Source organism: Panthera leo, chromosome C1 (genome assembly GCF_018350215.1).
Source record: "Panthera leo isolate Ple1 chromosome C1, P.leo_Ple1_pat1.1, whole genome shotgun sequence".
Lineage (NCBI taxonomy): Eukaryota > Metazoa > Chordata > Mammalia > Carnivora > Felidae > Panthera > Panthera leo.
Window position 1 is genome coordinate 95,584,884 of NC_056686.1, and position 27,577 is coordinate 95,612,460.

Here is a 27,577-nt window from a genome sequence, read left to right on the forward strand (position 1 = left end):
CTTCTACTTCAGCTCCAGGGAAACACTGATATGCTTTTCTGTCTACAGTCTTCCCTGCTTGAGAAATTTCATATTAATGAAATCATATATGTTGTCTTTTGTGTCTGGTTTCTTTCACTTAGCATGAAGCACTTGAGGTCCATCTATGTTGTTATATGTACTTATAGTTTGCTCCTTTTTAGTACTAAGAAGTGTTCCATTACATGGAGATACTACAATTTACTTGTTCATTTACTTGTGTTTGACTGTTTCATGTTTTTGGCTATTGTGCATAATACTACGATTAACACTTGCACACAAGTCTTTGTGTAGACCTAGGTTTTCCTTTCTCTTGGGTAGATACCTAGGAATGAAATGGATGGGTCATATGGCAAGTGTATGTTTAACTGCAAAATTGTTTCCAAAGTAGCTATACTATTTTATATACCTAGCAGGAATGTACACAGTTTCTTCATATTCTTGCCAACAGTTGATTTTGTTGGTCTTTGTGAGTATAGCCATTTGAGTGGGTATAAAGTAGTACCATATTGTGCTTTTCATTTGCATTTCCCCAATGACCCATGATGCTATCTTCTGATGTGATTATTAGCTATACATATATCTTCTTTGGTGAAGTGACTATTCAATCCTTTACCCATTTTTTTTTTCCTTTACTCATGTTTTAAATAAGTTTTTTGTCCTCTTATTGAGTTGTAAGAGTTCTTTCTGAGTTCTGGATACAGAACTTCAACAGTATATGACTTGCAAATGTTTTCCCCCAGTCTTTGGCTTTCCATTTTCTTAATGATGTCTTTTGAAGAGCAAATGTTTTAAGAAGTCCAATTTATCAATTTTTTCTTTTATGGAGCATGATTTTGAAGAAATCTTTGCCTAACCTAAGGTCACAAAGCTCGAAGTTTTATAATTTTACCTCTTATATTTAGATCTATGATCCATATTGAGTTCCTTTTTATATTTGGTATGAAGGAAGGGTCTGGGTCCTTTTTTTCCTCCATATTGATTGTTCCAGCACCATAGAAAATACTATCCTTTCCCACTGAATTGCTTGGGAACTCTCGTTGAAAATCAACTGATCATTATGTGAGTTTGTTTCAGGATTCTCTATTGTCTTCTATTGACCTACATTTCAATATTTATGCCAATATTATACTATTTTAATTACTGTAGCTTTAAAAATGTCTTAAAATTGGGGCACCTGGGTTGGGCATCCAACTTCAGCTCAGGTCATGATCTCACAGTTCATGAGTTCAAGCCCTGCCTCTGGCTCTGTGCTGACAGCTCAGAGCCTGGAGCCTGCTTCAGATTCTGTGTCTCCCTCTCTCTCTGCCCCTCCCCTGCTTGTGCTCTGTCTCTCTCTCAGAAATAAATAAACATTAAAACAAATTTTTTTAATGTCTTAAAATTGGATAAATTTGGGTGAATTCCAACTTTTTTCTCCTTTCTCAAAACTGTTTTGCCTATTTTAGGTCTTTTGAATTTTCATATCAATTTTAGGATGAGTTTGTGAATTTCTACAAACAAGCCTGATAAGATTTTAATAGGAATTAGATTGAATCCATAGATCGATTTGGAGACAACTGTGGTCTTAACAATACTGAGTCTTCTAATCCATAAACATGGAACATATCTCCATTTATTTAGGTCTTCTTTAACTTCTTGTGTGTGTGTTCAAGATAAAAAAAAAAGTATCCCCTAAAAGCATTATAGATTATCTAGAGCAGATTCAATCTGGGTATATTATCTATCCAACAATTTAATTTAATTAGGGCAATGCCTAGGATTTCTACTACCCTCCCTTGTACCCAAGTGCCTCCAGCAGTAGTTTTGAAGACCAATGCACAATGCACATCATCAGAATTGTTACTGCTGAGAATACACTTTGTATGAGAGGATTTGTGAAACAGAAACCAAGTCCACAACTACAGGGTATACATGGTCCATATTTTGTTATTCTTAGTGAGAATTAAATAAAATTTTTATACATCTTAGTGATGTATTTAATTTGAATAGTTCGGTTAATAACAATTGCTTATCTTCTCACACAGGAAGATTTCCATCCCATCCTGGATAATAACGATACAAATCACTTCTGAAATGTTTACTGTGTGTCAGGCCTTCTTCTAAGCTCTTGAAGGATATGAACTCATTTAATCTCAATTAATAACTCTGAGGGATAAGAAATATTATTCCCATTTTACACATGAGGTCACTCGAGAGAAGCTGAGTAACTTGTCCAAGGTTATACAGCTAGGAAGTAGTGGAGCCAGAATTCAAACATAGGCAGTTTAGTTGCAGAATCCATGCTCTTAACCACTCTGCAGCATGAGAGAACAGAGCATTTCATTTGGAGTTATTTTCAGACCTCTGCTTCCAGTAATGGAACACTGGGTAATTCAAATCAACCCTCTCAGACAACTAGAAAAGCTGAACAAAATATTTTTAAAAATCCAATCAAATGCATCAGAGAATTCACAAAGGGTAAGGAATTAGCAGCCCACAGTCTAAAGAAGGCAAAAATTGGAGAAGTAAACCACATTTGGGGCTTCTTTTACCATAGAGACATTTGCCAATTTTGGACAAGATGGCAAAGAGGCTGTTCAAACTTTCTGCCAGTTTTATAAGGCTAAAGGAACAAAAGTCAGGAGTTCAAGGTATGTCAAGAGTGAAGGCCCTGGTAAAACTCTCAGGGTTGGATTGGCATCCAGAACGGCTGCATCCTAGGAATAGGGGTGAACCAGATACAAACCCAAACTTTCACGGGCTACAGCCCAGTTTCTAGTCATCTAGGTAGACCAGAAAATATCAATCCCTGAAACTGAATTAAGGTGATTCTGTCCTGCTAATTACTTCTCCTAGGCATCTAAGAGCAAATAAAATCCTCTCCAAAGGAAAATATTATTATCTGAGGTTTCAAGTTATTTCTACAATTTTTTCAGGTAAAATATCAGATACATAGTCAAAGAAAATCAGGCATAAGAGAAGACAAGAAGAACATAATGTAGCAGAACAAAAAAAACACATTATAGAAACAGACACAGAAGTTCCAGATATGGGGATTATCAGAAAAAGACTTTAAGATAACTACTTTAAACTATTTTCACAGAGATAAAAGACTATACTTTAAATTTTGGCAGAGAATTAGAAACTATAAATAGCAAAGGAGATGTGAAAAATAAACAGAAATTCAAGAACTGAAAAATGTTTCAAAGGAGTGAAATCATACAGAGTATATTCTCTGGACACAATGCAATCATGCTAGAAATCATTGATAAAAAGATAATCTTCGCATGTTTGGAAATTAAGAAATAGCCAAATGGAATAAATGTATCTCTAAATCAAAGAGGAAATCAAGATGGAAATTAGAAAATACGTTGAATTAAATTATACACAAAATATTACTATAGTATGCAGTTAAAATTGTACTTAGAGGTTTATAGACTTGAACAAATATATTAGAAGGAAGAAAGACTGAAACTAATGAGTTAACTTAAGTACCTATATAAAAAGATACAGGAAATAAAAAATAATAAAATAGAGCCAAAGTAAGTTGAAGAAAGGCCATAAAGAGCAGAAATGAATGAACCAGAAAATAAACAGTAGAGCAGATTGTCAAAGCCAGAGCTTGGTTCTTTGCAGAGACTAATAAAATTCATAGATCCCTGGGGAATCTGGTCAAGAAAAAAAAAATGGTAGCCAGTGTTAAGAACTAAATAGTAGATATCACAACTGATCCTGCAAACATTAACAAGATAATAAAAGGATTTTATGAAATCTTTATGCCAATAAATTATAATGAAATAAATTCCTAGAAAAATACAACTTAACAAAAACCAACACAAGAAGAATGAAGAAATTTGAATAGTTATGGAATACAGAAACTAAATTTATAATTCACCTATTAAAGAAATGAAATTTGTAATGAAAATCCTTCTCACAAAGGAAACTCCAGAATCAGATGGCTCTATCAACAAATTCTCTCGATTATTTAAGACAGAAATAATTCTAATTTTACACAAATTATTCCAGAGAATTTAAAAACACAGAGACCACTCCTAACTTATTTTATAAAGCCAACAATGAAAAGTATAGGCCAAAAACATAAGAAAAAAAGAAAGTGAACATAATTAATGTCACAACAGTGGTTACCTTTAAGCAGGAGGGAAGGAAGCATAGTTTCTGGGGGATGGCAAGGTGGTTCTTGACCTCAATGGTAGTTTTCACTCATTTGCTTTATAATAAATCATTAAGATCCACATTTCTGCTTTTTACACTTTGATATATATGTAATACAATTAAAAATAAAATTTAAATTTATGGGACCAGTGTCACTTAATAAGAGAATGGTATGAATATTTGTTGACTGTCATTCTTAAATTTCAGTAATTTTCTTAACTCTATACTTACTCTAAGAGACTTACAACTTCAATTTCTTGGAGATTATCTTTTAGAGATTAATCTCTTTAATGTTTACTTGCTTCCAAATTCCATTAACGTACATTATACTGGAATCAACAGTTATAATTACATTTGGTAACAGATGCATATATTCTTGAATATTCTATAGTTCCTAACATGGAGCATTGCTTTTAAAACCCCAAATTTAATCTCGGGTGATAAGACACAAAGATTAACCAATAATCTGTATGTCTGCAAGGTGTATAATATAAAGACAAACGAGATGGGTATAGTTTCATCTGGGACTAAATAAACATCAACTCAGCAGTTTTTCTGGGAACTTCCACATCTGTTTCCTATCATTGATTATTTTAATCTATTTGTCTTCAGTCTTTGTCTATCCCTAGTTCAAAAACCCAGGCATCTGTCTAGAAGTAAAAAGCTTTTACAGTAACAGGAAATTTGATTTAATGATCTGAAAAATGAATGATCTTTTATTAAGACCATGCCATTTTATTTCTTCTCTATAACTAAAGTAAAAGGAACAGCTAGGTGAATACATTTCAAATTTTATTTTGAAAGCAATTACAAAGCCTAGAGTGAACTCCTGCTCCTATTCACCTTGCTAAATGCCTTTTAACATCCCCCTTATAGTGACTATCAAAATATAACAGACTAAAACAATTCTGACTCAAATTATGGAGACCCAAATTTGGTCTACATACTTTCATGAATTTGATAAACTTAAATAAAAGTAGTAGTTTCATCATAAAATTTCTCACTTTTGGAACATGAGGATTAAATTCCACAGCTCTATGAATTGCTTCCACAGCATTAATTTCTGCCATGCTTAGCCCTCTTCTGGAGGCTGTTTCAGGACAGAATCTATAAGAAAACCACGAAATGAACAAATGAATGTAAAAATCCATGATTTTGATCATAATCTAACTTCCTGGATCAGGGGTTTCTGGTGATGGCCAAAGACAAAGCCAAATAACTAGTAAACGTGAAAGTAAAGCCTTTATTTAGTTTAACATATAAAGAAAAGCAGCATAAGCAATGGAAATCCTCAAATTTAGGTAAGGAAAGCCTTCGAAGTCCATTGAAGGCACACTCTGGGAAAGGCAGTAAATATAAAATGCTACACAGGGACATCCAGAGAGTTTCATGAAATGGAAGTACATTGTTATTAAATTTTCACTGAGAGGAAAGAGTAATATTCCATTCTAATTTATATCAAGGCATAGTAATCTAAGGTGAAAAAAATGGTTGCCATTTGGTTGGTTTCTGAAAATTTTATCTGTGGAATAAAGAAGGGCAGCCCAAAGGATAAAGATAAACAGAATAACTTGAAATTATAATCTCAGAACAGATAGTATGAAACTATTTCCCCACCACACACCTTATCAGTACCATTATAACTACTCTCTGTACTTTCTAGCATTGCTTTAAGCATTTAACACACACAATCCTCACATACCCATGCTTTATTCTCACTTTACAGAGAGGAAGAGACTCAAACTGATTAACATGCCCAAAGTTCCACAGCTGGTATGCAGTAGACTTTGAATTGGAATCCAGGTTTAGTATAGCTCTAAAAACCTTGCTTTTTCCACTACACTAGTAAGAAGCCTCATAAGATCAAGGGTTATTCAAAAGGAAGTAGAGAGGAAAAAGCATTGTTTAAAGTCGGTGGTGAAAAACATAACACAGTTTCCCCTGCTATCTGCGAGTGTTTCTATCAAACCTTTCCTTAAGCTGGAATGGCATAAAGTGAAGAAGCAATTACCTTTTCATAAAAGTGAGAATCCTGTTTGGATTTCTTTCGGTTAGTGAACACATATATTAATGCAGGTCTCTTGTAAAAGGGAGGTGGCATAAAGTAAACTTTCAGACAGCAGGAGAACCCATGTTGAGTTTAGCAGTCTTTCTAAATTACTGTAGTTTTCATTACTTACTTATCTGAAACAGTCCTTGTCTTCAATAGTGCTGCTGTGTAACAGATTGCTGCTGACTTTGGAAGGCTTATATCTGTAATTGTAATTTTCAACTCAGGTAAGAATTATAAAACATATCTTAAGACAATTTTTAATAAGAATAATTCATGATACAAAATCAACAGATGCAACATAGTAGTAGGAGCATGTGGACATGTAGTTAGACATGCAGACCTGAGTTTTAATCCTGATTCTAGTATTTACTAGCTATGCATCCTTGAACTAGTAGCAACTTCTTTAACCTTTAACCTTAGTTTTCTCTTCTCAGAATAGAGAAGTAATACTTTTCCGGCAGAGAGTAAATTAAATTATGTCTGTGAAAGCCCTCACACAATGGTGAAAAGCACTCAACAAATGTTTATGTTATGCTTACATAGGAGTATTCAGGGAAAAAGATTTAGTTATAGCTGGAAATACTGAAAATTCCACCTTTCACAGAGAAAAACTAAGATTAAAAAAATAGAAATACTTAATAGTAGTTAAATCCAGGTAATACAACAGATGATTTTAATTCTTTCTCCTTACAATATTTCTGTATTTTCTACATTTTCTTAAATGACTTTTTAAAAAAAAATTTTAAAATTAATCAGGAATTATAATATAATTAGTTATATAAATCCTTTCTTAAAGAATGCACACAATAATGTTATCAGGGAAGTAGGACTTGAGGACCTTGAGTTTTATTTTATTTTATTTTAATTTTTTAAAAATTTTTTTAGCATTTTTTTAAATTTATTTTTGAGAGAGAGAGACAGAGCATGAACGGAGGAGGGGCAGAGAGAGAGGGAGACACAGAATCCGAAGCAGGCTCCAGGCTCTGAGCCATCAGCCCAGAGCGCAACGTGGGGCTTGAACTCACAGACCGCGAGATGGTGACCTGAGCTGAAGTCGGACGCTTAGCCGACTGAGCCACCCAGGCGCCCCAAGGACCTTGAGTTTTAGATTCCAGAATTATACCAGCAAATAGAGAACTAAAGAAATAAATCTGTAGAGTGCCTGGGTAGCTCAGTTGGTTGAGCGTCCAACTTTGGCTCAGGTCATGATCTCATGGCTTGGGAATTCAAGCCCTGCATCAGGCTTGACAGCTCAGAGCCTAGAGCCTACTTCCGATTCTGTCGCCTCAATCTCTGCCTCTCCCCTGCTTGCACTCTCCCTCTCTCAAAAATGAATAAACATTAAAAAAAGAAAGAAAGAAAGAAATTTGCCTTTAACTTCTACAAGATTCTAGAACAGTAAAAACTCCGGAATCATAAAATCAACTGAAAACACAGAAGCATATCTAAGTTGTTAGTTTTATTTTGAATGAATCAGGTCCTATCTGATTTTTAGTATTTGGTTCCTAAGCTTGGTCATGTAAGTATCAAAAGCAGGCCATGTACCCGATAAATTACATATGGAAAGAATTTCTCACAAATTTCTTCATGAGCCTACACTATTGTGAAGCACTTCCTAAGAATTCCAGATGTTTCAAAGAAATAAATTTCTCTTTCCAAGGGTAACACATTTCAAACTTTCCAAGTCATGGGGATTCTCAAACTAATGGATAGGAACTTATAACAGAACAAGGATGAATAAGTGACTTGTACATGCTCTGTTACAGTAAAAGATATGACCAGAAACATTATGCTATGCTTCTTAAAAATTCTCCCAACTCCATTTGTGGTGAACTGGCACTGTTTAGTATAATAATAAATAGCCAATACATACTGACTTTTTACTGTTGGAAGACTAGTAAACAAAGAAATGGAACACCCGGATTTAAGTGCAGGCTTACCACTTACTGGCTGGGAGACCTTACCCAATTACTTACCTTCTTCAACTCCAGTTTCCTTGTTTCACTAACAAGAGTAAAAAAAAAAAAAAAAAAAAAAACTTGTCCTACCACCTCACAAGAGTATTATACAGATATGAAATAAATTACACTTTGTAATCAAAAAGCATTTTAAAAATGTTATTCTGAATTACTCATACAACTTGTTAACGGTCTCTGATACTCCAAAACAAATAAGGCACCATCCTATGTCTATGGCACCCCATACTTTTCCAATTATCTCACCTAACACACTATGCTTCAATACAACTACTATTCATTTGTCTGTATGTTCCTTTGCTAAACTGTAAATCCTACAAGGACTAAGTCCATGTCTTCTCATTCACCACTGTATTCCAAGTGCCTCACTCCTATTGGGTGCTGAATAAACAAATGACTAAATCTTTACAGAAGAAAAGTTCCTCCCTGCAGGCTTTTGCTCCCAAAAGTCCTGATAAAGAAAGTACTTAATATAACTGTATCCATGGATTCTAAATACTGACTGTTTAGAATAGGAAGAGAAAATCAAAGAAATACCAGAACAGAATCATATTTATGATTACATAATTGAAAAAATATTTTAACCATGCTATCAACTAAGTCAATTATCACTCACCATCATATTTTGCTAGGACAGCCTGAACATCTGCATATGCCTGTAATTCTAAAAGTGATTCTAGGAGATTCTCATGGATGTTCAACATGGTAAGAGGAGGAAATTCTTTCATCAGCTGTACATTAAAAGGAAAAAAAGATTAAACTTATAGCAAAGGAACTCAACAGAGCTGAATCTGATTCATTAAAGTAGAAATTCTTTAGTGTCTTAACAAAACTGTGAAGACTCAAGCCTTAAGAAATGTACGTATACTAAATAAATATCTTGTTATAAAGACTACCATTTAAAAAATAATGATTTTGCATTAAAATAACTGGCAACTTAAACCACATTTTCAGTTTTTCAAGGAAAAATTATAAACATCCAATCATCAAATTTACTTACATCTCTCATTATTTTTACTGCTTCTCTTATTCTTCCTAATTTTCTTGCACACATTGCTAATCTTCTTTTAATATATACCAGTACATTCGTATCTCTTCCTATTTAAAAAAAAAATGACACAACTATCACTTTGTATTATGACCTACTATTTCATTAACATATTATCCATTAATTTTATTGGCTTACCCTGGAAGCTTCAATTAAAATTAAATTGTTTCCGAATGGAATGATTATTGAATTTGGGTGATGAACATTGAATGAGAGTTCATTATGCTATTTTTGTGTATGTGTGAAGTTTTTTATGGTAAAAGCTTAAAATCTTTCTATATATACAGAATTACTTTTGCCTCTAACAGTAAGGAATCTGAGTACATTATAAATTAATTTGTGTATACTCGACAAGTATATTTTAATATTAACATAGAAGAAATATATACATTAAATAGAAAAAATAAATCTAACCTATTGAGTTTCTGCATAAACAACCTATTATTTTAACATTCTCTATTGTTTTAACTGATAAAATATGTTCAAAACAAAATTTCCATGGCTAGAGTGAACTTTTGCTCAACAGCTAGTAACTAACAAACTATAAAACTATTTCTAGAAAGAGCTAACAAATATTTCTGTAAGTACCTCATAATCATATTTGAGATTATACAAAGACAAATGGCATGGCTTTTTCACAGATGTAGTTTCATTAGTTCCAGACTGCAAAATTATATATTCCCACAGTTGTGTGCCATAACAACATACATTAATGAAACATACTGTATACATCAATATTTAGTTTGGAGAGAAAACATTATCCAAATTTTAATTTCCACAAACAAAAGATTTAGAACTTAACTGCTAGCAGATAATACATTATGTAAACATATTTCAATTTATTGCCCATAATCTGCCAAAATCATTAAACTAAAATGCTCTGGCCACAAAAAATAGCAGGAAGCAACAGCACTACAGATTCTAACATCTTTGGTGGAAGTATCTCAATCACAGCTGAGAGAGTATCCCTAAGAGTGGAAAGAATTTCAGTTGCTATGGCCCATATGCTCTCAAACACATCATAGAGAAAAGTCAAAGAAAGAATCAATGCCAAGGGTAAGGCTGAATTTTTATACCAAAGGGGTGACTCCCTGGCACTCTGTGGAGATACATACAGTCTGAAGAGCAAACCAAATGATGTACTTTCACCATTGCTTGGGGTAAGGGTGAGGATAAAGGTAATACCTGCTTATCGTTACTAGAATGGTCTCCTGAATCTTGAATATTTTTGAGCTGTATTTCTCCAATGACCAACCCAGTTTTCACATGAAATAAATTACTGTTAAGTCTAAGAGCAGCACATCTCTCAATAACCAGAGCACATCTGTTCCCTTCTGTAAGCATTCTCTAGCTAATGCATATTTGTCTTGCTGGCTTGTAGACATTATGAATACATTAGCTATCTCTTCTGAAAAGAAGCTAACCTCGAAATAGTAAGGATTTTTTTGTGTGTGTTTTTGTTTTTGTTTTTTTACTTATTGTTGTTTGTGTCTTAAACATAAATGAGCCAATTTCAGGAGCTAAAAGGTAAAATCAGTTCAGATTTGCTTACTCAGTTGAGCTTCGTGCTGAGGACTTTGGTGCTGGCACTGCTGTGACCGCCTGTAAATTGTCTCTCCTGCCTTGAGTGCCTGTTTAAATAACCTTTCAGCATCCACAATAGTTGTTGCTTCTTCCTCAGCCAGTAGAACATATGCAGTGGCACAGCTATGAAGAAAGCAAGTAAGGCAATTTTAAGTAAAATGGTTAAGGCAAGTATTTTCTCTTGGATATGTCCCTTTGTTCTGCATCACATTTCCCTACCTTTACCTAGACTTTCCATCTCTTGGAGGAAAAAAAGAAAACTTCACTCAGTACTTTATAATTTATTAGGGGTATATTGGTATATTTTTTGTGTGTTTCTGCAATTTTTCTCCTTTCCTACCTTTCTCCTCTTTATTTTCTATTTTACTTCTATATCCATTCTCTGTTTGTCCCATATTTTTCTTTTGGGAAAGGGGTAAGAAAGTAAGATATATAAAGAATTATGTAGAAAGCAGTTCAAGGGACTATGCATTCTAGTGGTCATGCCTACTCTTAGCCACTCTATACTGTTAATATCGATCTAATGAGGGCAGGTATGGAAGATGGTGAAGATTGAGAAGAAAGTCCCACAGTCAACTAGGCACTTTTAACATATGACTTAGAAACCGATCATTCCAGAAATAGCCCTTTTTCCCAACCCTGAGCCTTCCTTCTGCATGCTACCCCATCCTCTCTTAGACTTAACCACAATCATGTTGTGGCAAAACTCCCTTGGTCTGAATTCTAGTCTTTCCTCCTGCACTGTTGCTCATACTTGTCACACCCACACTCACTCTAAGTTTCTTCACCCTACTGAAACACAAAGACTTCTCTATCAATTAAGTCAAAAGCTGGCTAATAAAGAGAAATTAACTTGTTTGGGGGCAAAAAAAGAGAAAAAGTTTCCATTTCCAGAAACAGCAAGTACATCTCTCCTGGAGACAATATGCTAGTTATCTAAGCCTGCACTGTCAAGTACTGTAGTCATTACCACATGTAGTTACTGACCACTTGAAGTGTGTCTAATCTGAACTGAGATGGGAGGTCAGTGCAAAGTGCACAATGGCTTTTGAAGACTTGGAAGAATATAAAATACTTTAAAAGTTTAAAAAATATATTGATTATACATTAAAATAATATTTTAATATTTTGAATACAGCTTAAGAAGATATATTATTTAGGTTAATTTCACTTATTTCTTTTTACTTTTTAAATCTGGCTACCAGAAAATTTAAAGTTACTTATATGGATCATGTTATGTTTCTATTGAACAGTATTTAGGAAGAGAAGAGAAATTGTTGGTAAAACTACAAGACCAGGCATAAAACAAAAATGATGGCAAGGTAACTATCAAACAACTGGGGACAAGAAGGATCTTTTGAACGTATCAAATGGAAATTGGACTATTTCAGCATCCTTCAAATACTACACTAAATTGACTATATGATAATTTCACTCATCAACAGACATTTTGCTATTACATTATATTAGATTTCTCTGAAGCGTTAGATATATTGCTGCTTTAAACGCTAGGCTCCCAAACTGCCATTCTAAACATAATTCAAATGCTTTTAAATAACAAAATAAAAGCACTTTTAAAAGATCTAGATAGGTATAAATTGATGGAGTAGAATCAAAATATGAATATAATTTTAAATTATAGCATAGCTATATGATAAAAAGAAGTTCTTTCCTCTCAGAGCTTTCTTGTATTTGTTCAAAAATATTTTTAATGGACATGTTAATACAGAAATTAACTTTATGAATATTGAAAGAATTATTAGGAGTGTTGCTTTTTTTTAAAATTAATGTAAAATTCACATCACAAAATTAGCCATTTTAAAGTATGTCATCCACAGACTTTCAATATATTTACAAGATTCATTCATGTAGCATGTGGCTGTATTTCACTACTTTTTATGACTGAATAATATTCCATTGTATAGATACACCACATTCTGTTTATCCATTCATCATCACCTGATGGCCATCTGGGTTGGTTCCAGTTTGAGGCTATTATACTGCTGGGAACATCTGTTTAAAAGTTTCTGTTTGAACACCTGCTTTCAGTACTCTTCAGCGTATGCCTAGCTGTGGAACTGCTGGGCATATGATGGTTCTAGTTTTATCTTTTTGACAAACTGCCAAACTGTTTTCCACAGTGGCTATACCATTTTACATTCCTACCTGCAATGTATGAGGGTTCTGATTTCTCCACATTTTTGCAAACATTTGGTATTTTCTGGAGGTTTTTGTTATACCCATCTTGTGAAAGGACATCTCATTGTTGCTTTCATTTTAATTTCCCTAGCGATGAATGATGTCAACCACCTTTACATGTGCTTATTGGTCATTTATATATCTTCTTTGAAGGAATGTCTATTCAAATCCTTTGTTCATTTTTAATTGGGTTATCTTTTTGTTATTGAGTTGTTAACAGCTCTTGATATATTCTGAATGCCAGACTCATCAAATATGGCTTGCAAACATTTTCTCTCATTCTGTGGGTTGTCTTTTCACTTTCTTGATAGTATCCTTCAATGCACAAAAGCTTTTAATTTTGATGAAGTCTAATTTATCTAATTTTTTTTTGTTTTTGTTTTTGTTGCTTGCGCTTTTGGTGTCATATCTAAGAAACCATTGCCAAATCCAGTCTTGAAAATTTGCCCCTGTCTTCTTCTAGGAGTTTATAGTTTTAGCTCATAAATTTAGGTTTTTGATTAATTTTTAATTGTTTACGATGTGATGTAAGGGTTGCTTTTTTACGTAGTTATCCATTTGCCCAGTATCACTTAATGAAAAGACTATTCTTTCCCCCACGCAATGGTCTTGGCAACCTTGTCAGGGGCACTGGGTGACTCAACTGGTTAAGTGTCAGACTCTTGATTTTGGCTCAGGTCATGATCTCATGGTTTGTGAGAGTGAGCCCCACATTGGGCTCTAGGCTGACAGCATGGAGCCTGCTTGGGATTCTCTCTCTCCCTTCTCTCTGCCCTTCCCTGCTCACTCTCTCTCTTTCTCTCTCAAAATAAATAAATAAACATTTTTAAAAAATGGTCCTGGCACAAAAATCAATTGGCCATAAATGCATGGGTTTATTTCTGGACTCACAATTTGATTCCATCAACCTAGATGTCTATCTTTATTTAATTACTGCAGCTTCATAGTAAGTTTTGAAATCAGGAAGTGAGTTCTCCAACTTTATTCTTTTTCAAGATTGTTTTGGCTCTTTGAGGGCTCTTACAATTCCATGTGAATTTTAGGATTGGCTGGTCCATTTCATAATCATGGCTACTGAAATCCTGACAGGAATTGTACTGAATTTGAAGATCAGCTTGAGGAGTGCTGTTATCTTAACAATATTAAGTATTCCAATTCATGAACATGGGATGTCTTTCCATTTACTTAAGTCTTCTTTAACTTTTTCAAAAATACTTCATCATTTTTAGTGTACAAATCTTGCACTCCTTGGTTAAATTTAATCCTTAAATATTTTACCATTTTTGATGCTATTATAAATGGAATTGTTTTTCAAATTTCTTTTACAGACTATCTACTATTAGTGTATAGATATATGACAGACATTAAGAAGGACTTGTTTCTGCCATTTCCTATTTGTTTTCTTTATGTCCTATAGACAATAACTTTGTTGAACTCTTTTGTTAGCTCTACCAGTTTTTTTGTGTGTGGATTCTTTGGGATTTCTATGCATAAGATCATGTAATCTGTGAATAAAGTTTTACTTTTTCCTTTATGATTTGGAAGCCATTTCTCCCCCATTCTTACCAAATTGCACTGGCTAACCCTTCCAGTCCAGTCCAGACCTTAAATAGAAGTGGCAGGAAGTGGCAGTTTAAGGAAGTTTCCTTCCATTCCTGTCCTTTTTTTTTAGTGTTTTTACCATAAAATGGTGTTGGATTTTGTCAAATACCTTTTCTGCATCAATAGAGATGACCACGTGGTTCTCATTCTTTTTTCTATTAATGTGGTATCTTACATTGACTGATTTTCATATTTTTTAAAAAAGTTTATTTATTTTGAGAGAAAGAGAGAGGGAGAACAGGGGAGGGGCAGAGAGAGAGGGAGAGAGAATCTCCAGCAGGCTGTACACCATCAGCATGGAGACTGACATGGGCTCAAACTCAGGAACTGTGAGATCACGACCTGAACTGAAATCAAGAGTTGGATGCTTAACTAATTGAACCACCCATGTGCCCCCATATTTTTTTAAGTTTTATTTACTTAGGTAATCGCTACACCCCACAAGGGGCTCAAATGCATCATGAGATCAAGAGTCACGTGCACTTCTGACTGAGCCAGCCAGGAGCTCCTGATCTTCATATTTTAAACCACCCTTGCCTTCTTGGGATAAATCCCATTTGTTCACGGTATATAATTCTTCTGACATGCTGCTGGATTTTCCGTGCTAGTATTTTGGTGAGGATTTCTGCATCTGTATTCATAATGGACATTAACCTATAGTTTTTGTTTCTTGTGATGTCTTTGTTTGATTTTGGTATGAGGGCAATACTGCCTACACAGAATGAGTTAGGAAGAGTTACTTCCCTTCTATTTCTTTGAAGAGTTTAAGAACTGGTGTTATTTCTTCTTCAAGTGCTTGGTAGCATTTGCCAGTGAAGGGATCTAGTCCTGGTTGCCTTTGTTTGGAAGTTTTTAAATTATCGATTCCATCTCTTCACTTGTTACAGGTCTATTCAGATTTTCCATTTCATCTTGGGTCAGTCTTGGTACTGTGTTGCTAGAAATGTGTCCATTTACCTAATTTGTATGCATATAATTGTTCACTGAATTCTCTTATGTTTTTCATTTCTATAAGGTCAGTAGTAATGTTCTCAGTTTCATTCTTAGTTTTAGTAATCTGAGTCTTATCTCTTTTTTAGTCTAGCTAAAAAGTTTGTCAATTTTGTTGATCTTTTAAAAAACCAACCTCTGGCTTCATTCTTTTTTTCTACTCTATTTTGTTTATCTCACTCTAATCTTTGTTACTGCCTTCTGTTTGTTGTTTAGTTAGCTCTTCATTTTCTCATTTCTTTTTTTCATTTTTTAAATTTTTATTTATTTTTTAAATTTACACCCAAGTTAGTTAGCATACAGTGCAACAATGATTTCAGGAGTAGATTCCTTAATGCCCCTTACCCATTTAGCCCATCCCCCATCCCATTTAAAAAATTTTTTTTAATGTTTATTTAATTTTCAGAGAGACAGAGGAGTGGGGAAGGGGCAGAGAGAGAGGGAGACACAGAATCCAAAGCAGGTTCCAGGCTCTAAGCTTTCAGCACAGGGCCCCACACAGGGCTTGAACCCACGAACTGTGAGATCATGCTCTGAGCCGAAGTCGGTTGCTGAACCAACTGAGCCACCTAGGCGCCCCCATCTTCTCATTTGTTACGGAAGGTATAAAGTTTAAGTTATTAATTTGAGATCTTTTTTTATTAATGCAAGTGTTTACAGCTATAAATTTTTCTCTGAGCACTGCTTTCTCTGTGTCTCATAAGTTTTGGTATGTTGTGCTTTCATTTTCACTCATCACAAAGTATTTTCTGATTTTTTCCTTGTGATTTATTCTTTGACTCATTGGTTAAAACTTGTCTAACTTCCACATATTCCAATATTGTGGAATTTCCAGATTTCCTTGTTATTGATTTCTAATTTTATTAGAAAATATGGTTGCAGTGAATAGTTTATATAATTTCAATGTTTTGAAATTTATTGAGAATTGTTTATATCATAATATGTGATGCATCTTGGAGAATGTTCCATGTACACTTGAGATGAACATGTATTCCACTGCTGTTGGGTAGAGTACTTACTATACAGATGTCTGTTAGGTCTAATTAGTTTATAGTGTTCTTCAAGTCTTTCATTTCATTGTGTATCTTTTGTCTAATTATTCTATCCATTATTGAAATTGCATGTTGAAGTTTCCAACTATCATTGTTGAACTGTCTATTACCTTCCTTCAATTCTGTCAGTTTTTGCTTCATATATTTTGGGGCTTTGTTATTAGATGCATGTAAGTTTAAAATTGTTGTGTATTCTTAATAAACTGAACCTCTTTTATCATTAGATAATGTAATTGTCTCATAAAAATTTTGTCTTGGGGCATCTCAGTTGGTTAATTGTCCGACTTTGCCTCAGGTCACTCATGGTTCATGAGTTCAAGCCCCACATCGGGTTCTCCGTGTAAGCACAGAGCCTGCTTTGGATCCTCTGGCCTCCTTCCTCTCTGCCCATCCCCTCCACTCTCAAAAATAACATTAAAAAATTAAAAAAAATATTTTTTGTCTTAAACTCTATTTTGTCTGATATTGGTTTAGCCATTGCAGCTCTCTTTTGGTTACTATTTGCATGAAAATCTTTTTCCATAATTTTACTTTCTACTTCTCTGTGTCTGTCTAAAATGAGTCTCTTATAGACAGCATATGATTTAAGTATTTTTTAAATCCATTCTGCCAAAAAATGCCTTTAACTGGAGAGTTTCATCTATTTACATGTAAGTAGTTAATGGAAAGGAAGGACTTGTTTCTACTATTTTCCTATTTGTTTTCTATATGTCCTTTTTTGTCCTTATTTCCTGAAGTAATTGTGTTAGGTATTTTCTAGCATACCATTTTGATTTCCTTGTCACTTCTTTTACTATGTTTTTTAGTTACTTTTAGGTGATTAACAATTAACAATTATATTTAACTTTTTTTTTTTTAATTTTTTTTTTTAACGTTTATTTATTTTTGAGACAGAGAGAGACAGAGCATGAACAGGGGACGGGCAGAGACAGAGGGAGACACAGAATCGGAAGCAGGCTCCAGGCTCTGAGCCGTCAGCCCAGAGCCCGACGCGGGGCTCGAACCCGCGGACCGCGAGATCGTGACCTGAGCTGAAGTCGGACGCTTAACCGACTGAGCTACCCAGGCGCCCCTATATTTAACTTCTTAATTTACAGCAATCTAGTTTCAATTAATACTAACCTAGTTTCTATAGTATACAAAATTTTGCTCCTTCCCCCCACCTTATGCTGTTATTGTCACAAATTACATTTTTATATACTGTACGTCCATTAACATAAATTTATAATTATTTACATTGTTGTCTTTTAAGTCATATTGAAAAAAAAAAAAGAATTGCAAACCCAAAATATATTAACTTTTATATTTGCCTATGAAATTATTTTTACTGGTGTTCTTTGTTGCTTTGTGTAGAGTCAAGACTGTCTAATGTCCTTTAAGTTCAGCCTGAAAAACTCCTTTAAGCATTTTGCATAATTACAGGTCTACTAGCAATGAACTCTCAGTTTCTGTTCATCTGGGATTGTCTTAATTTCCCCTTCATTTTTGAAGGACAGGTTTGTTGGATATAGAGTCTGTAGTTAGCAGTTTTCTTTCTTTCAGAATTTTGACTTTGTCATCCCACTGCCTTCTGGCTTCTATGGTTTCTGATGAGAAATCAGCTGTTAATCTTATTGAGGATCCCTCATACATGATGAGTCACTTCTTTTTTGCTGCTTTCAGTAATCTCCCCTTGTCTATGGTCTCAATGTGAATGTCTCTGATTATATCTTACTTGGGGTTCACTGAGTTTCTTGGTCTTTGTTTCTAGATTTATTTCTACTTTTGTCCCTAGATTTCTTTCTAGATTTCGGGATCTTTATTGATATTCTCTAATGGTGAAACATTCTTCTCATGATTTCCTTTTGTTCTTTGTACATGGCTTTCTCTACCTCTTTGAGCATATTGAAAATATTTGATTTAAAGTTTTTATCTAGAAAGTCCAAAGTCTGGGTTTCCTCAAGAACAGTCTCCATTCCTTTCCTTTCTTTTCTTTGTATGGGATATATTTTGTTTCTTTCTATGTCTGGTAATTTTTCTGTTGAAAACTACAAATTTTGAATATCATAATCTAGCAACTCTAGAAATCAGATTTCCCCCTCCTCCCCGTGGCTTGCTGTTGTTGCCTGTTGCAGTTGTTTACTTGCTTAGTGACTTTTCTGAATTTTATGAAATTTGTATTCTTTATCATATATGACCAGTGAAGCCTCTGCTCTGTTGCCTGATTTATCAGCCAGTGATGTGATAGAGACTGCCTTAAATACCTGGAACCAAAAACAAAACAAAAAAACCAAGTCTTTGCAGATTGGTTCTGTGTGTTGGGGCACACCTTCAACATTCAGTCAGGCATACAATTCTGCCTTAGCCTTTACTTTCTGTTTGTGCAGAACCTGAAATTTAGACAGAGCTTAGGGCCTTCTTAAGTCTTTTCTGAGCATATGCCCAACCTTAGGTATATGTGGGACGTTTGAGATTCCCAGGAATATGTGAGAGCTTTTGAAAGCCTTTACTTCCTAAAGTATCTAATTCCCCAACCTTTCCTCACAAGCTTTCTGATTTGTCTATTGTTTGCCCCAGCTGTTATCCCTTGCCCCCAGGGCAGCAGGGACTAATGCATTTGCCTTTAAACGTTTTCAACAAATGCCCCCCAGTGTAGCTGTGTCAATGCTGGGAGAGTTCAGAATTAACCCAAATAAAGACAAGCCTTTTAAGTTGGTCCTTCAGGGAACACCAGACAGGTCAAAATAAACAACCACAATTTTTTAAGAATAAAATCCATTCCACTTCCTCTGGTAGTTGGAACCTATACCCAAAATGAAGACTTTTTGTCTTCAAGGCTGCCCCACTGAGCTACGGAGTGGGGGATGGGGTCAGTGTAAGTTAAAACACCACAATGCTCTCTTATAGAAATTCGGCTGTTTTTTTAAATTGATTATGCATTCTCCAGGATGTTATAAACTTTTGATTAGTTTCTAGGGTTTCAATAAAGCTGATTCACTGCTTTTGGAGTTCCCCACACTGTGATTTTGCTCCACCTTGGAAAGGTCTTCTTAATAAGGATAATATATCTTGTTGCAGGATACAGGGGACAATGTTAAATTCACGTTATTCAGGAAGCATTTCTTGATTAACCCTGACTAGGGCTGTATTTTTATTCCTGGCATTTATTCAGTATCAGATTAACACTTACTGATCTGCCCCACTTAAATATTATGATTTTACATTTTGCCTTTTCAAAATGTAGAGTTGATACAAAGAGCTATAAAAAATAAATGTTCTTAACATGAAAAAAAGTTAGAGCTACATATCATTTATTTTGAATCCTCTTCTCATGCCTCCAATCCCATTAGCAACTAAAGTTCTCAGGACTGAATGAATGCTTTAAATGAATGACTTAAATGAAAAACAAAATTAATACAGGTGGCATAAGTATTTTAGTACTCTTTAACTATCAAGTATTATAACCAATTAGTTCAGCATTCTCCATTTAAAAAGTATTTCTAGGATAATTTCTATTCAAAAGCATAGATAAGCTTGTAATTTAGGAAGCAAAGTACAGATGTGAACACTGCAAAATTTCTCTCTAGTATGCAAAATAAGGGGACTGGTAATGACTCCAAGTGTTTTAGGAACAGACAAAAGATAACATAAAATCATTTGCCTGGGTTTCCTTCAAAACAAACTTACTTTCCATATATTTCAAACTTACTCATTGTTTAATTCTAAAGCTTGATAGGCTGCTTTGATTCGAGCTGGAGGATTTCTTTCCCTCCATGCCTTCTGCATAACTGTAGGAAAAATATTTCAAAAAGTAGATGAGATGGTAAACATAAATAATCTTACTCAAAACATATGAAGAATGAGCTATGAAAGTAAACAGAACTTTAAATAACATGTTCTTAAACATAAGAAACAAGAAATTGGGGTGTTAGTTCACATTAATCTTATGAGAAATTCGCATTAAATTTGGAAGCTTCACATACAATAAAAATATATTCTTTCTCTGATTTAAGTAACAACATATAAAGTGTTTAATCCATTTGATTGCATCATTATTATACATGAACATTTATATTTCTAAATGCATATTGAGTCTGAGTGACATCAAATTATAATCAATATGAAATATTCTACTTTTTAAATCACTTTGCAAAGAGTCTATGGAACTGTTAAAATATACAAAACACTTAAAAAAAGGCTTTGTCTAACCAATGACTCAATGCAGGAACAATGTTTGAATTTGCATTTTGTATAAAAAGGTGGAAAAAGTAATTAATTTAGAATATTGTCCATTTGTGGAAAATGTCAGTCTCTACCAAGATTCAACAAAGCCTAAATGAAGATCTTTCTAGAATAACAATATTAGTTTTGCTACCAATTACTGTACCAAAATGAAAATTTCATAGTAATAAATACCAAATAAGATTTCATGCTAAAAAAATAAGTTTCCTAAAAATTAAATAAACAAATAAACAAAGTAGATTCATGAAACTATCTGGCCTATTTCAAGTTTGATAAGAAAAATAGAGAATCTATGAATGTTGCTTTTGGAACAAAACCTACAACTGTCCAGAAAGAATAATGTGGAAAATGTTTGAGTTTTCCTTTGGAAACAAAATATTAGTCTTGGCTTAGAAAAGAAGACAATATATTCTACTTGTGTAACAAAAATACATTTCTCATATCAAATATGTCACCATCTGGCTGACAGCTAATGTTTCCTGAACTTGACAAATTGATGCAAGTCAGCACCCATCTGATAATAACCAGGTAAAGAATAGCATTTTGTTGGGGGGCCAGGGTGGCTCAGTCAGCTGAGTGACCGACTTCGTCTCAGGTCATGATCTCATGGTCCGTGAGTTCAAGACCCATGTCGGACTCGGTGCTGTCAGTTCAGAGCTTGGAGCCTGGAGCCTGGAGCCTGGAGCCTGGAGCCTGGAGCCTGCATCGGATTCTGTGTCTCCCTCTCTCTCTGCCCCTCCCCCACTCATGCTCTGTCTCTCTCTGTCTCAGAAATAAACATTAAGAAAAAAAAAATTTAAAAAAAGAGAGAATAGCATTTTGTTGAAACATTAAAATATTACATAAAAATAAAAATAAAGACTAATATTAGACTTGCCAGTTTTAATGATGGGGCTTTCTTCTTTAAGTTACATGATATTTACAAGTCAAATTTTGATGCTGAATCTTTATTAACATTTTAAATGGTTATTTGATATTCTAGTATACTGGAACTATTTAAGCAATTCTTTTGATTATAATTATAGAAATGTTGTAATAACCATCTTTCAACATCTACTTTTGCATACCTGACCAAATATTTCCTTTCTAGAAGTGGAATGGTTGGTTAAATGGTTGGATATACACTCCGAAACTCTTCTCAATAAGATTGTATTAAATTACATTCTTTCAGGCAGTGGATGAGAGAGAGAGAGAGAGAGAGAGAGAGAGAGAGAGAGAGAGTTTCCCTGCTTAGCAACACTGAGTAGTAACAATTTTGCTAATTTAATATGTGGAAACTATCTCATCTTCATTTGCATTTCTTTGCGGGGGGAGGGGCAGAGAGACAGGGGGCCAGCAGATCTTAAGTGGGCTCTGGTGCCGACAGCAGGAAGCACAACCCGGGGCTCAAACTCATGAACTGTGAGATCAGGACCTGAGCTGAAGTTGCTTACCCGAATGAGCCACCCAGGCGCCCCTGCATTTCTTTTATTTCTAGTAAGGTCATATGATCCACCTTTAAGCATTTGTTCTTATTCTTATTATGTTTTAAACTGCTCTACCCAGCCTTTCAAGATTAATCCTCACAACCAATGCAGTTCCAAGCTAAAAGGGAAAGGGGAAATAAAGCATAAGAAGAAAAATGTGTATTTCTTTCTTTAAAAAAGGCTTAGGAATAATTTAAAGGAAAATATTGATTTAGTATTCAACTGTTCTCTTTAAGAGATCTTGACATGCTCAAAAAAATAACACAAGCAATTAGCAATTCAATCAATTTAATCTATTTTTTTAAGTTAAATAACATTCCAGTATACTATCAAGCAGAAAAGAGAAGAGCCAATCTCAAGATCAGGAGTCATAAATGTAGATGCCTACAAAGACCAGGCAGAAAAAAATATGTAAACTAAAAGGTCTAACTGATTATTGCCAAGTGGACATGCAGGTCCAGTTTTGCCATATTTTCCAACTTGTAACAAGTGTACACCTGGGTTTTAATATCAAATCTCCTGATTGTTAAGTGTTGAAAATACCATGAAAACAAATTATTCAAAAAACACTGCTAGCCAGGCTCAGTCAGTGCAGCATGCAACTCATGATCTCAGGATTGTGAGTTTAAGCCTATACTGGGTGTAGAGATCACTTAAAAATAAAATCTTTTCAAAAACCAAAACAGTGCTGGCTGGCCCTGAGAATATATTTGTTTTCTGCCTTAAGTAAACAAGTCAATAGGAAGAGAACAGAATCTACTAACTTAGTAACTGATGACAATAGTCAAGAGAAATTTGTCACATCACATATGTACATGTTTTTTTAATGTAAAACTACAGATATAAATCATTACCTTTATGTGAATGTCTGAAAAGATCAATATGGATCAATTCACAGATAAAAGTCTGTCCTTGAGCTCAGCATTTAGCTGGGAGTATGCATACCTCTAGAAGTACATGAAACTTTGCAAGGACCAAAATAGGATGCATGGTTTTAAGAGAATCAATTTATAAAGTCTCAACTTTATATGACTCTTTTCTAGAACTGATCTACTTGAAGAATGTTTCTGAGTGGTCTGTACATCATGCTGGTTTTCCTTTCCTACCCAACATCTGCTTCCCCACTCCCCAAAAGATGTATTTATTCTCTTCTCTTTTACAAAAGAAAGGCTTTTTTCACCCATCCTGAATTTTTCTAAGGTGCATTCTCTAGAGTATAAACATCTGCAAGTGCCAAAAAGGACAATTCAAAGCTTGGGTTTAGGGGCAGCCATTTTTTGTCAGGGGATTCCTTCTACTTAACAATGAAGTTAGGCATTAGAAATAAGTGTACCCCTGGGGCACCTGGGTGGCTCAGTCAGTTAAGCATCCCACTTCAGCTCAGGTCGTGATCTCACCATTCGTGAGCTTGAGCCCCGCATCAGGCTCTGTGCTGACAGTGCAGGGCCTGGAGCCTGCCTCAGATTCTGTGTCTCCCTCTCTCTCTGCCCCTCCCCTGCTCACACTCAGTCCCTCTCCCCCTCAAAAATAAATAAACATTAAAACAATTAAAAAAAAAAAAAAGAACTAAGTGTAGTCTGGCCCCTGGATGCTCTGAATTCAAGTATATTGTAGTGGGGAGAGAGTGAAAACAATTTTTATCAATTCCATTTATCAGCACTGCTCTCCCCTTACTATCAAAGAATGTGCTGCTCCTAAGGGGAGGTCTCCTCACAGCAAGCAAAGGGGGCACTAGTAAAGGATACTAAAGGCACTGGAATCTTATTTTGGCCAAGTGATAGGCTCTAGGCAAAGCTCCAAGACTTATCTATCTTTCTATCTTAGAATCTAAATTCAGAAGAGAGATGGCTGTCATAGGGATGCATGTTAGCATGTTTATTTGACTTGAAAAATGAAGTCAGACTTCTCTGTCAGAAAGTCAGTCTGGTTTGGTTGATAGAATTGATAATGAGAACTCACCCAGCCAATTAGGTTATATGGAGGACATTTTCCAAAGTTAAAAAAGCCAAATATGTAGCTCTAAGGATTTGACAAAAAATATAATTAAAGTACATGCTATCATTTAGAACTTAGGATCAAAGGAAATTTAAATTTTAAGAAACTTATGCAAATAATTTTTATGGTGGAAAAGCATGTGTGATAAATAAAAGATTCTCAAATATATAATAATTATAAGAAAATTATATTAGAGGTGTAAAATGGATGAGTTCAAGAAGAAAATGGACTTTACAAAATTTTCTACTGCTAAAGAGTATTAATTCATGTCTTTTTCAATGGATAATGGTGGGTATCAAGTCATTAGATTACTTGAGATATATCCAAATATAGGGTAATCTCGTTTTATTTTTAACTGTCTGTAACATGTCAAAAATTATATTCTTTACAATTATTTAATCTTATGATATCAAGTTAAAAATGTGTGAAAGGATACATAGTTTCTCAAAATTCCTTTAGGAGGTATGTGAGCAAAAATGTCCTAAGAGCACAGCTTTAGTGGATAGCCATGGTTGCTATTTGCAAAGCCCACCAATGTCTATAATTCTTCTTGTGAGAAGGAGGTGAAGCCTTCATTTCTCGAAGTCTTTAAAGTTAACATAAAATACTAGTTTCCATTTCTGTTATTCCCCCAATATGACACTTTTGCCATTAGTGTAAACACTAAGCATATAAACATAAAGCAATTTCTTTTTCTTCTATTTGCAATTAAACCACTTTATGTAACCATTCCAAAGATGCTTGGCTTTCCTGCTATTATCTACCCTTAGTATATTTAACCCAGCAGATATAGATCACAAAGAACTCACTTTAATGCTGGAAAACTGGCTATTTTTCAGACCCTTGTTGTTGTTGATTTTCATCTGCCTATCACTGTGGTGAATAGAAGCAGCAGTAGTATAGTGGTTAAGAGTCAGATATGCATTTGAAACCCAACTTTACCATTCATTAGTTAGGTTACTTAGAGCATGTTACTTGATTCCCTTTGCCTCCATTCCTTTATTTCTGAGGCTGATAAAAGTACCTAACTCATAAAATGATTGGGAAGATTAAGTGAGAACATTTATACAAATTGCTTAGAACAGTGCTTGGTGCAAAATAAGTGCTGTACGAGTGTTAGCTATTACTAGTGAAATTGCTTAAGACGTCTGTGACACCAAGGTCATTCATTCATATTTTCATCAAAGAATAAATATTAATATTTACAGTATGCCAGGCAATGTGCTAGATAATAAGGATTCAAAGATGATGAGAATATAGTCCCTGCTTTCCAAAGTTTCATACCCTATTAGGGAAGATAAACATTGAAGCAACATGACAAAATTAACAAGTAAATGTTTGTGGTTGAATAAATTCACTAGAATTGTTTCAGTGAGGCATGGACTATAGAACTACAGAGATTAAAGTGTTTAACTTTGGAGTTGCCAGAGAAGGGTTCTTCTAGAATGTGACTTTTAACTGGATCTTGAAGGATAAAAGCAGGAAGCATAAACGTAGGAGGATAGATAAGAAGGGAGAGAGCATTTGAAGTAAAAGAATAGTTGTGATAAAGGTCCCTGTCTTTAACCATGCATTTAAGAATCTCAATACTGTCTTCTATAGAGAAGACTGAGACACCTAAATATAGACATTTCTATGATCTTCCACTACTTTATATGCACCCCTAACTAATGACTAGGGTAAAATATACTCCATTCTAACCCACATGCCATGCCCCAGTGTTTGCACTTTGTCTTACTCTTCCTTTATGTATATAATTTCATGTGTTAATTTCCCATGAGCAGTTGCTGTATTTGATCTGAAATGTTTTTTAGGTAACAAAAGAAGCAATTTCATATTTTTATAAAATATTTTAAATTCTTTATAAGAAGGATAGGTAGTGTAACAAGTTAATGTACACTCATAATTCGTTTCAATTTAATCTGGGTCTCTTATCAATGATGCAAACAACCCAAGCCAAATAAATTTGTATACTCTAATAAGTAACTCTAAAGGGCTTTTAAAACAATTTTCATTACCACTGTTTACCCCATGAACAGATATGACACATACCTGTGTCTGAAGGACGTAAAAAGTCCGTGTCACAGGTGAAAAAGGTCTGATGGTCCTGAGCTGACAAATTCATGTCATAGTAGGTAAGTGGCTCTTTACCAGTCACCCAAGTGTATCTTTACCAAAATACAAGAAAATATGTAAATTGAACATGAGAGAGCCTCTATCTGCTACAACAAACACTATTTAAAATGCAAAAATATATTGCTACAAATTCTATTGCAGAATGTTTTAAAAGTTTATTATAATCAGAAAAATAAGAGAAAACTTATACAAACTACTTTGATTATGATAATAAAACATCAAAAACCAAGAGGGGGCAATCAAAAAGAATGAAATCTTGCCATCTGCAACTACGTGGATGGAACTAGAGGGTATTATGCTAAGTGAAATTAGTCAGAGAAAGACAAATATCATATGACTTCACTCATACGAGAACTTTAAGATACAGAACAGATGAACACAAGAGAAGGGAAGCAAAAATAATATAAAAACAGGGAGGGGGACAAAACATAAGAGACTCTTAAATACGAAGAACAAACAGAGGGTTACTGGAGGGGTTGTGGGAGAGGGGATGGGCTAAGTGGGTAAGGGCATTAAGGGGTCTACTCCTGAAATCATTGTTGCACTATATGCTAATTTGGATGTGGATTAAAAACAAAACAAACAAAAAAAAAATGGAAAAGGCTAGACTATTAGTGCTTCTAAATTAGATTTGAAGGGATAAAACAATTTGACTTAAGATACATACCTTACTAAATATACTTAAATTTTCAGTGAATTAGAATTATTAAAAGTAAAACTACAAAGAAACTAGAAGAAAACATAGGTGGATTTTTACGAGATTATCAGAACAGCAAAGGACTTGAAAAGGATAAAATAAATAGAAACTTTTTCCAGATTTTACTAAATTAGAAACTTAACTTTCCTATCCCCCTGAAACCCACAATAATTAATAGCAAGTTACCAAACTGGCTAATAAATATATTTTTAAGGGTCCAATCTCCTTAGTAATGAACAAATAGTGAATTAAATTTACAAATTTTTATTTTTCACCTGTTAAAATAAATCGGAAAATACACATTGTCAAGGATGAGATGGAACATGGACTCACACATATTCTGCTAGTATAAATATAAATTGGCATATACATTTCTCTTTCCAAA

The 27,577-nt window shown here is 34.3% G+C and overlaps 1 protein-coding gene across 7 annotated transcripts in view; it reads right to left on the bottom strand.

The window, feature by feature from the left end:
- ST7L (suppression of tumorigenicity 7 like) overlaps window positions 1-27,577 on the bottom strand; it is an 81,312-nt gene that overhangs the window by 42,472 nt on the left and 11,263 nt on the right. For all 7 annotated transcript variants that reach the window (XM_042953435.1, XM_042953438.1, XM_042953440.1 and 4 more), the window contains 7 exons: window positions 26,412-26,527; window positions 20,366-20,444; window positions 10,803-10,957; window positions 9,203-9,300; window positions 8,819-8,933; window positions 6,354-6,426; window positions 5,178-5,280 (listed from right to left, as the gene is read on the bottom strand). In XM_042953435.1, the coding sequence (XP_042809369.1) occupies window positions 5,178-5,280; window positions 6,354-6,426; window positions 8,819-8,933; window positions 9,203-9,300; window positions 10,803-10,957; window positions 20,366-20,444; window positions 26,412-26,527 (739 nt within the window). The remainder of the gene's footprint in view (window positions 1-5,177; window positions 5,281-6,353; window positions 6,427-8,818; window positions 8,934-9,202; window positions 9,301-10,802; window positions 10,958-20,365; window positions 20,445-26,411; window positions 26,528-27,577) is intronic.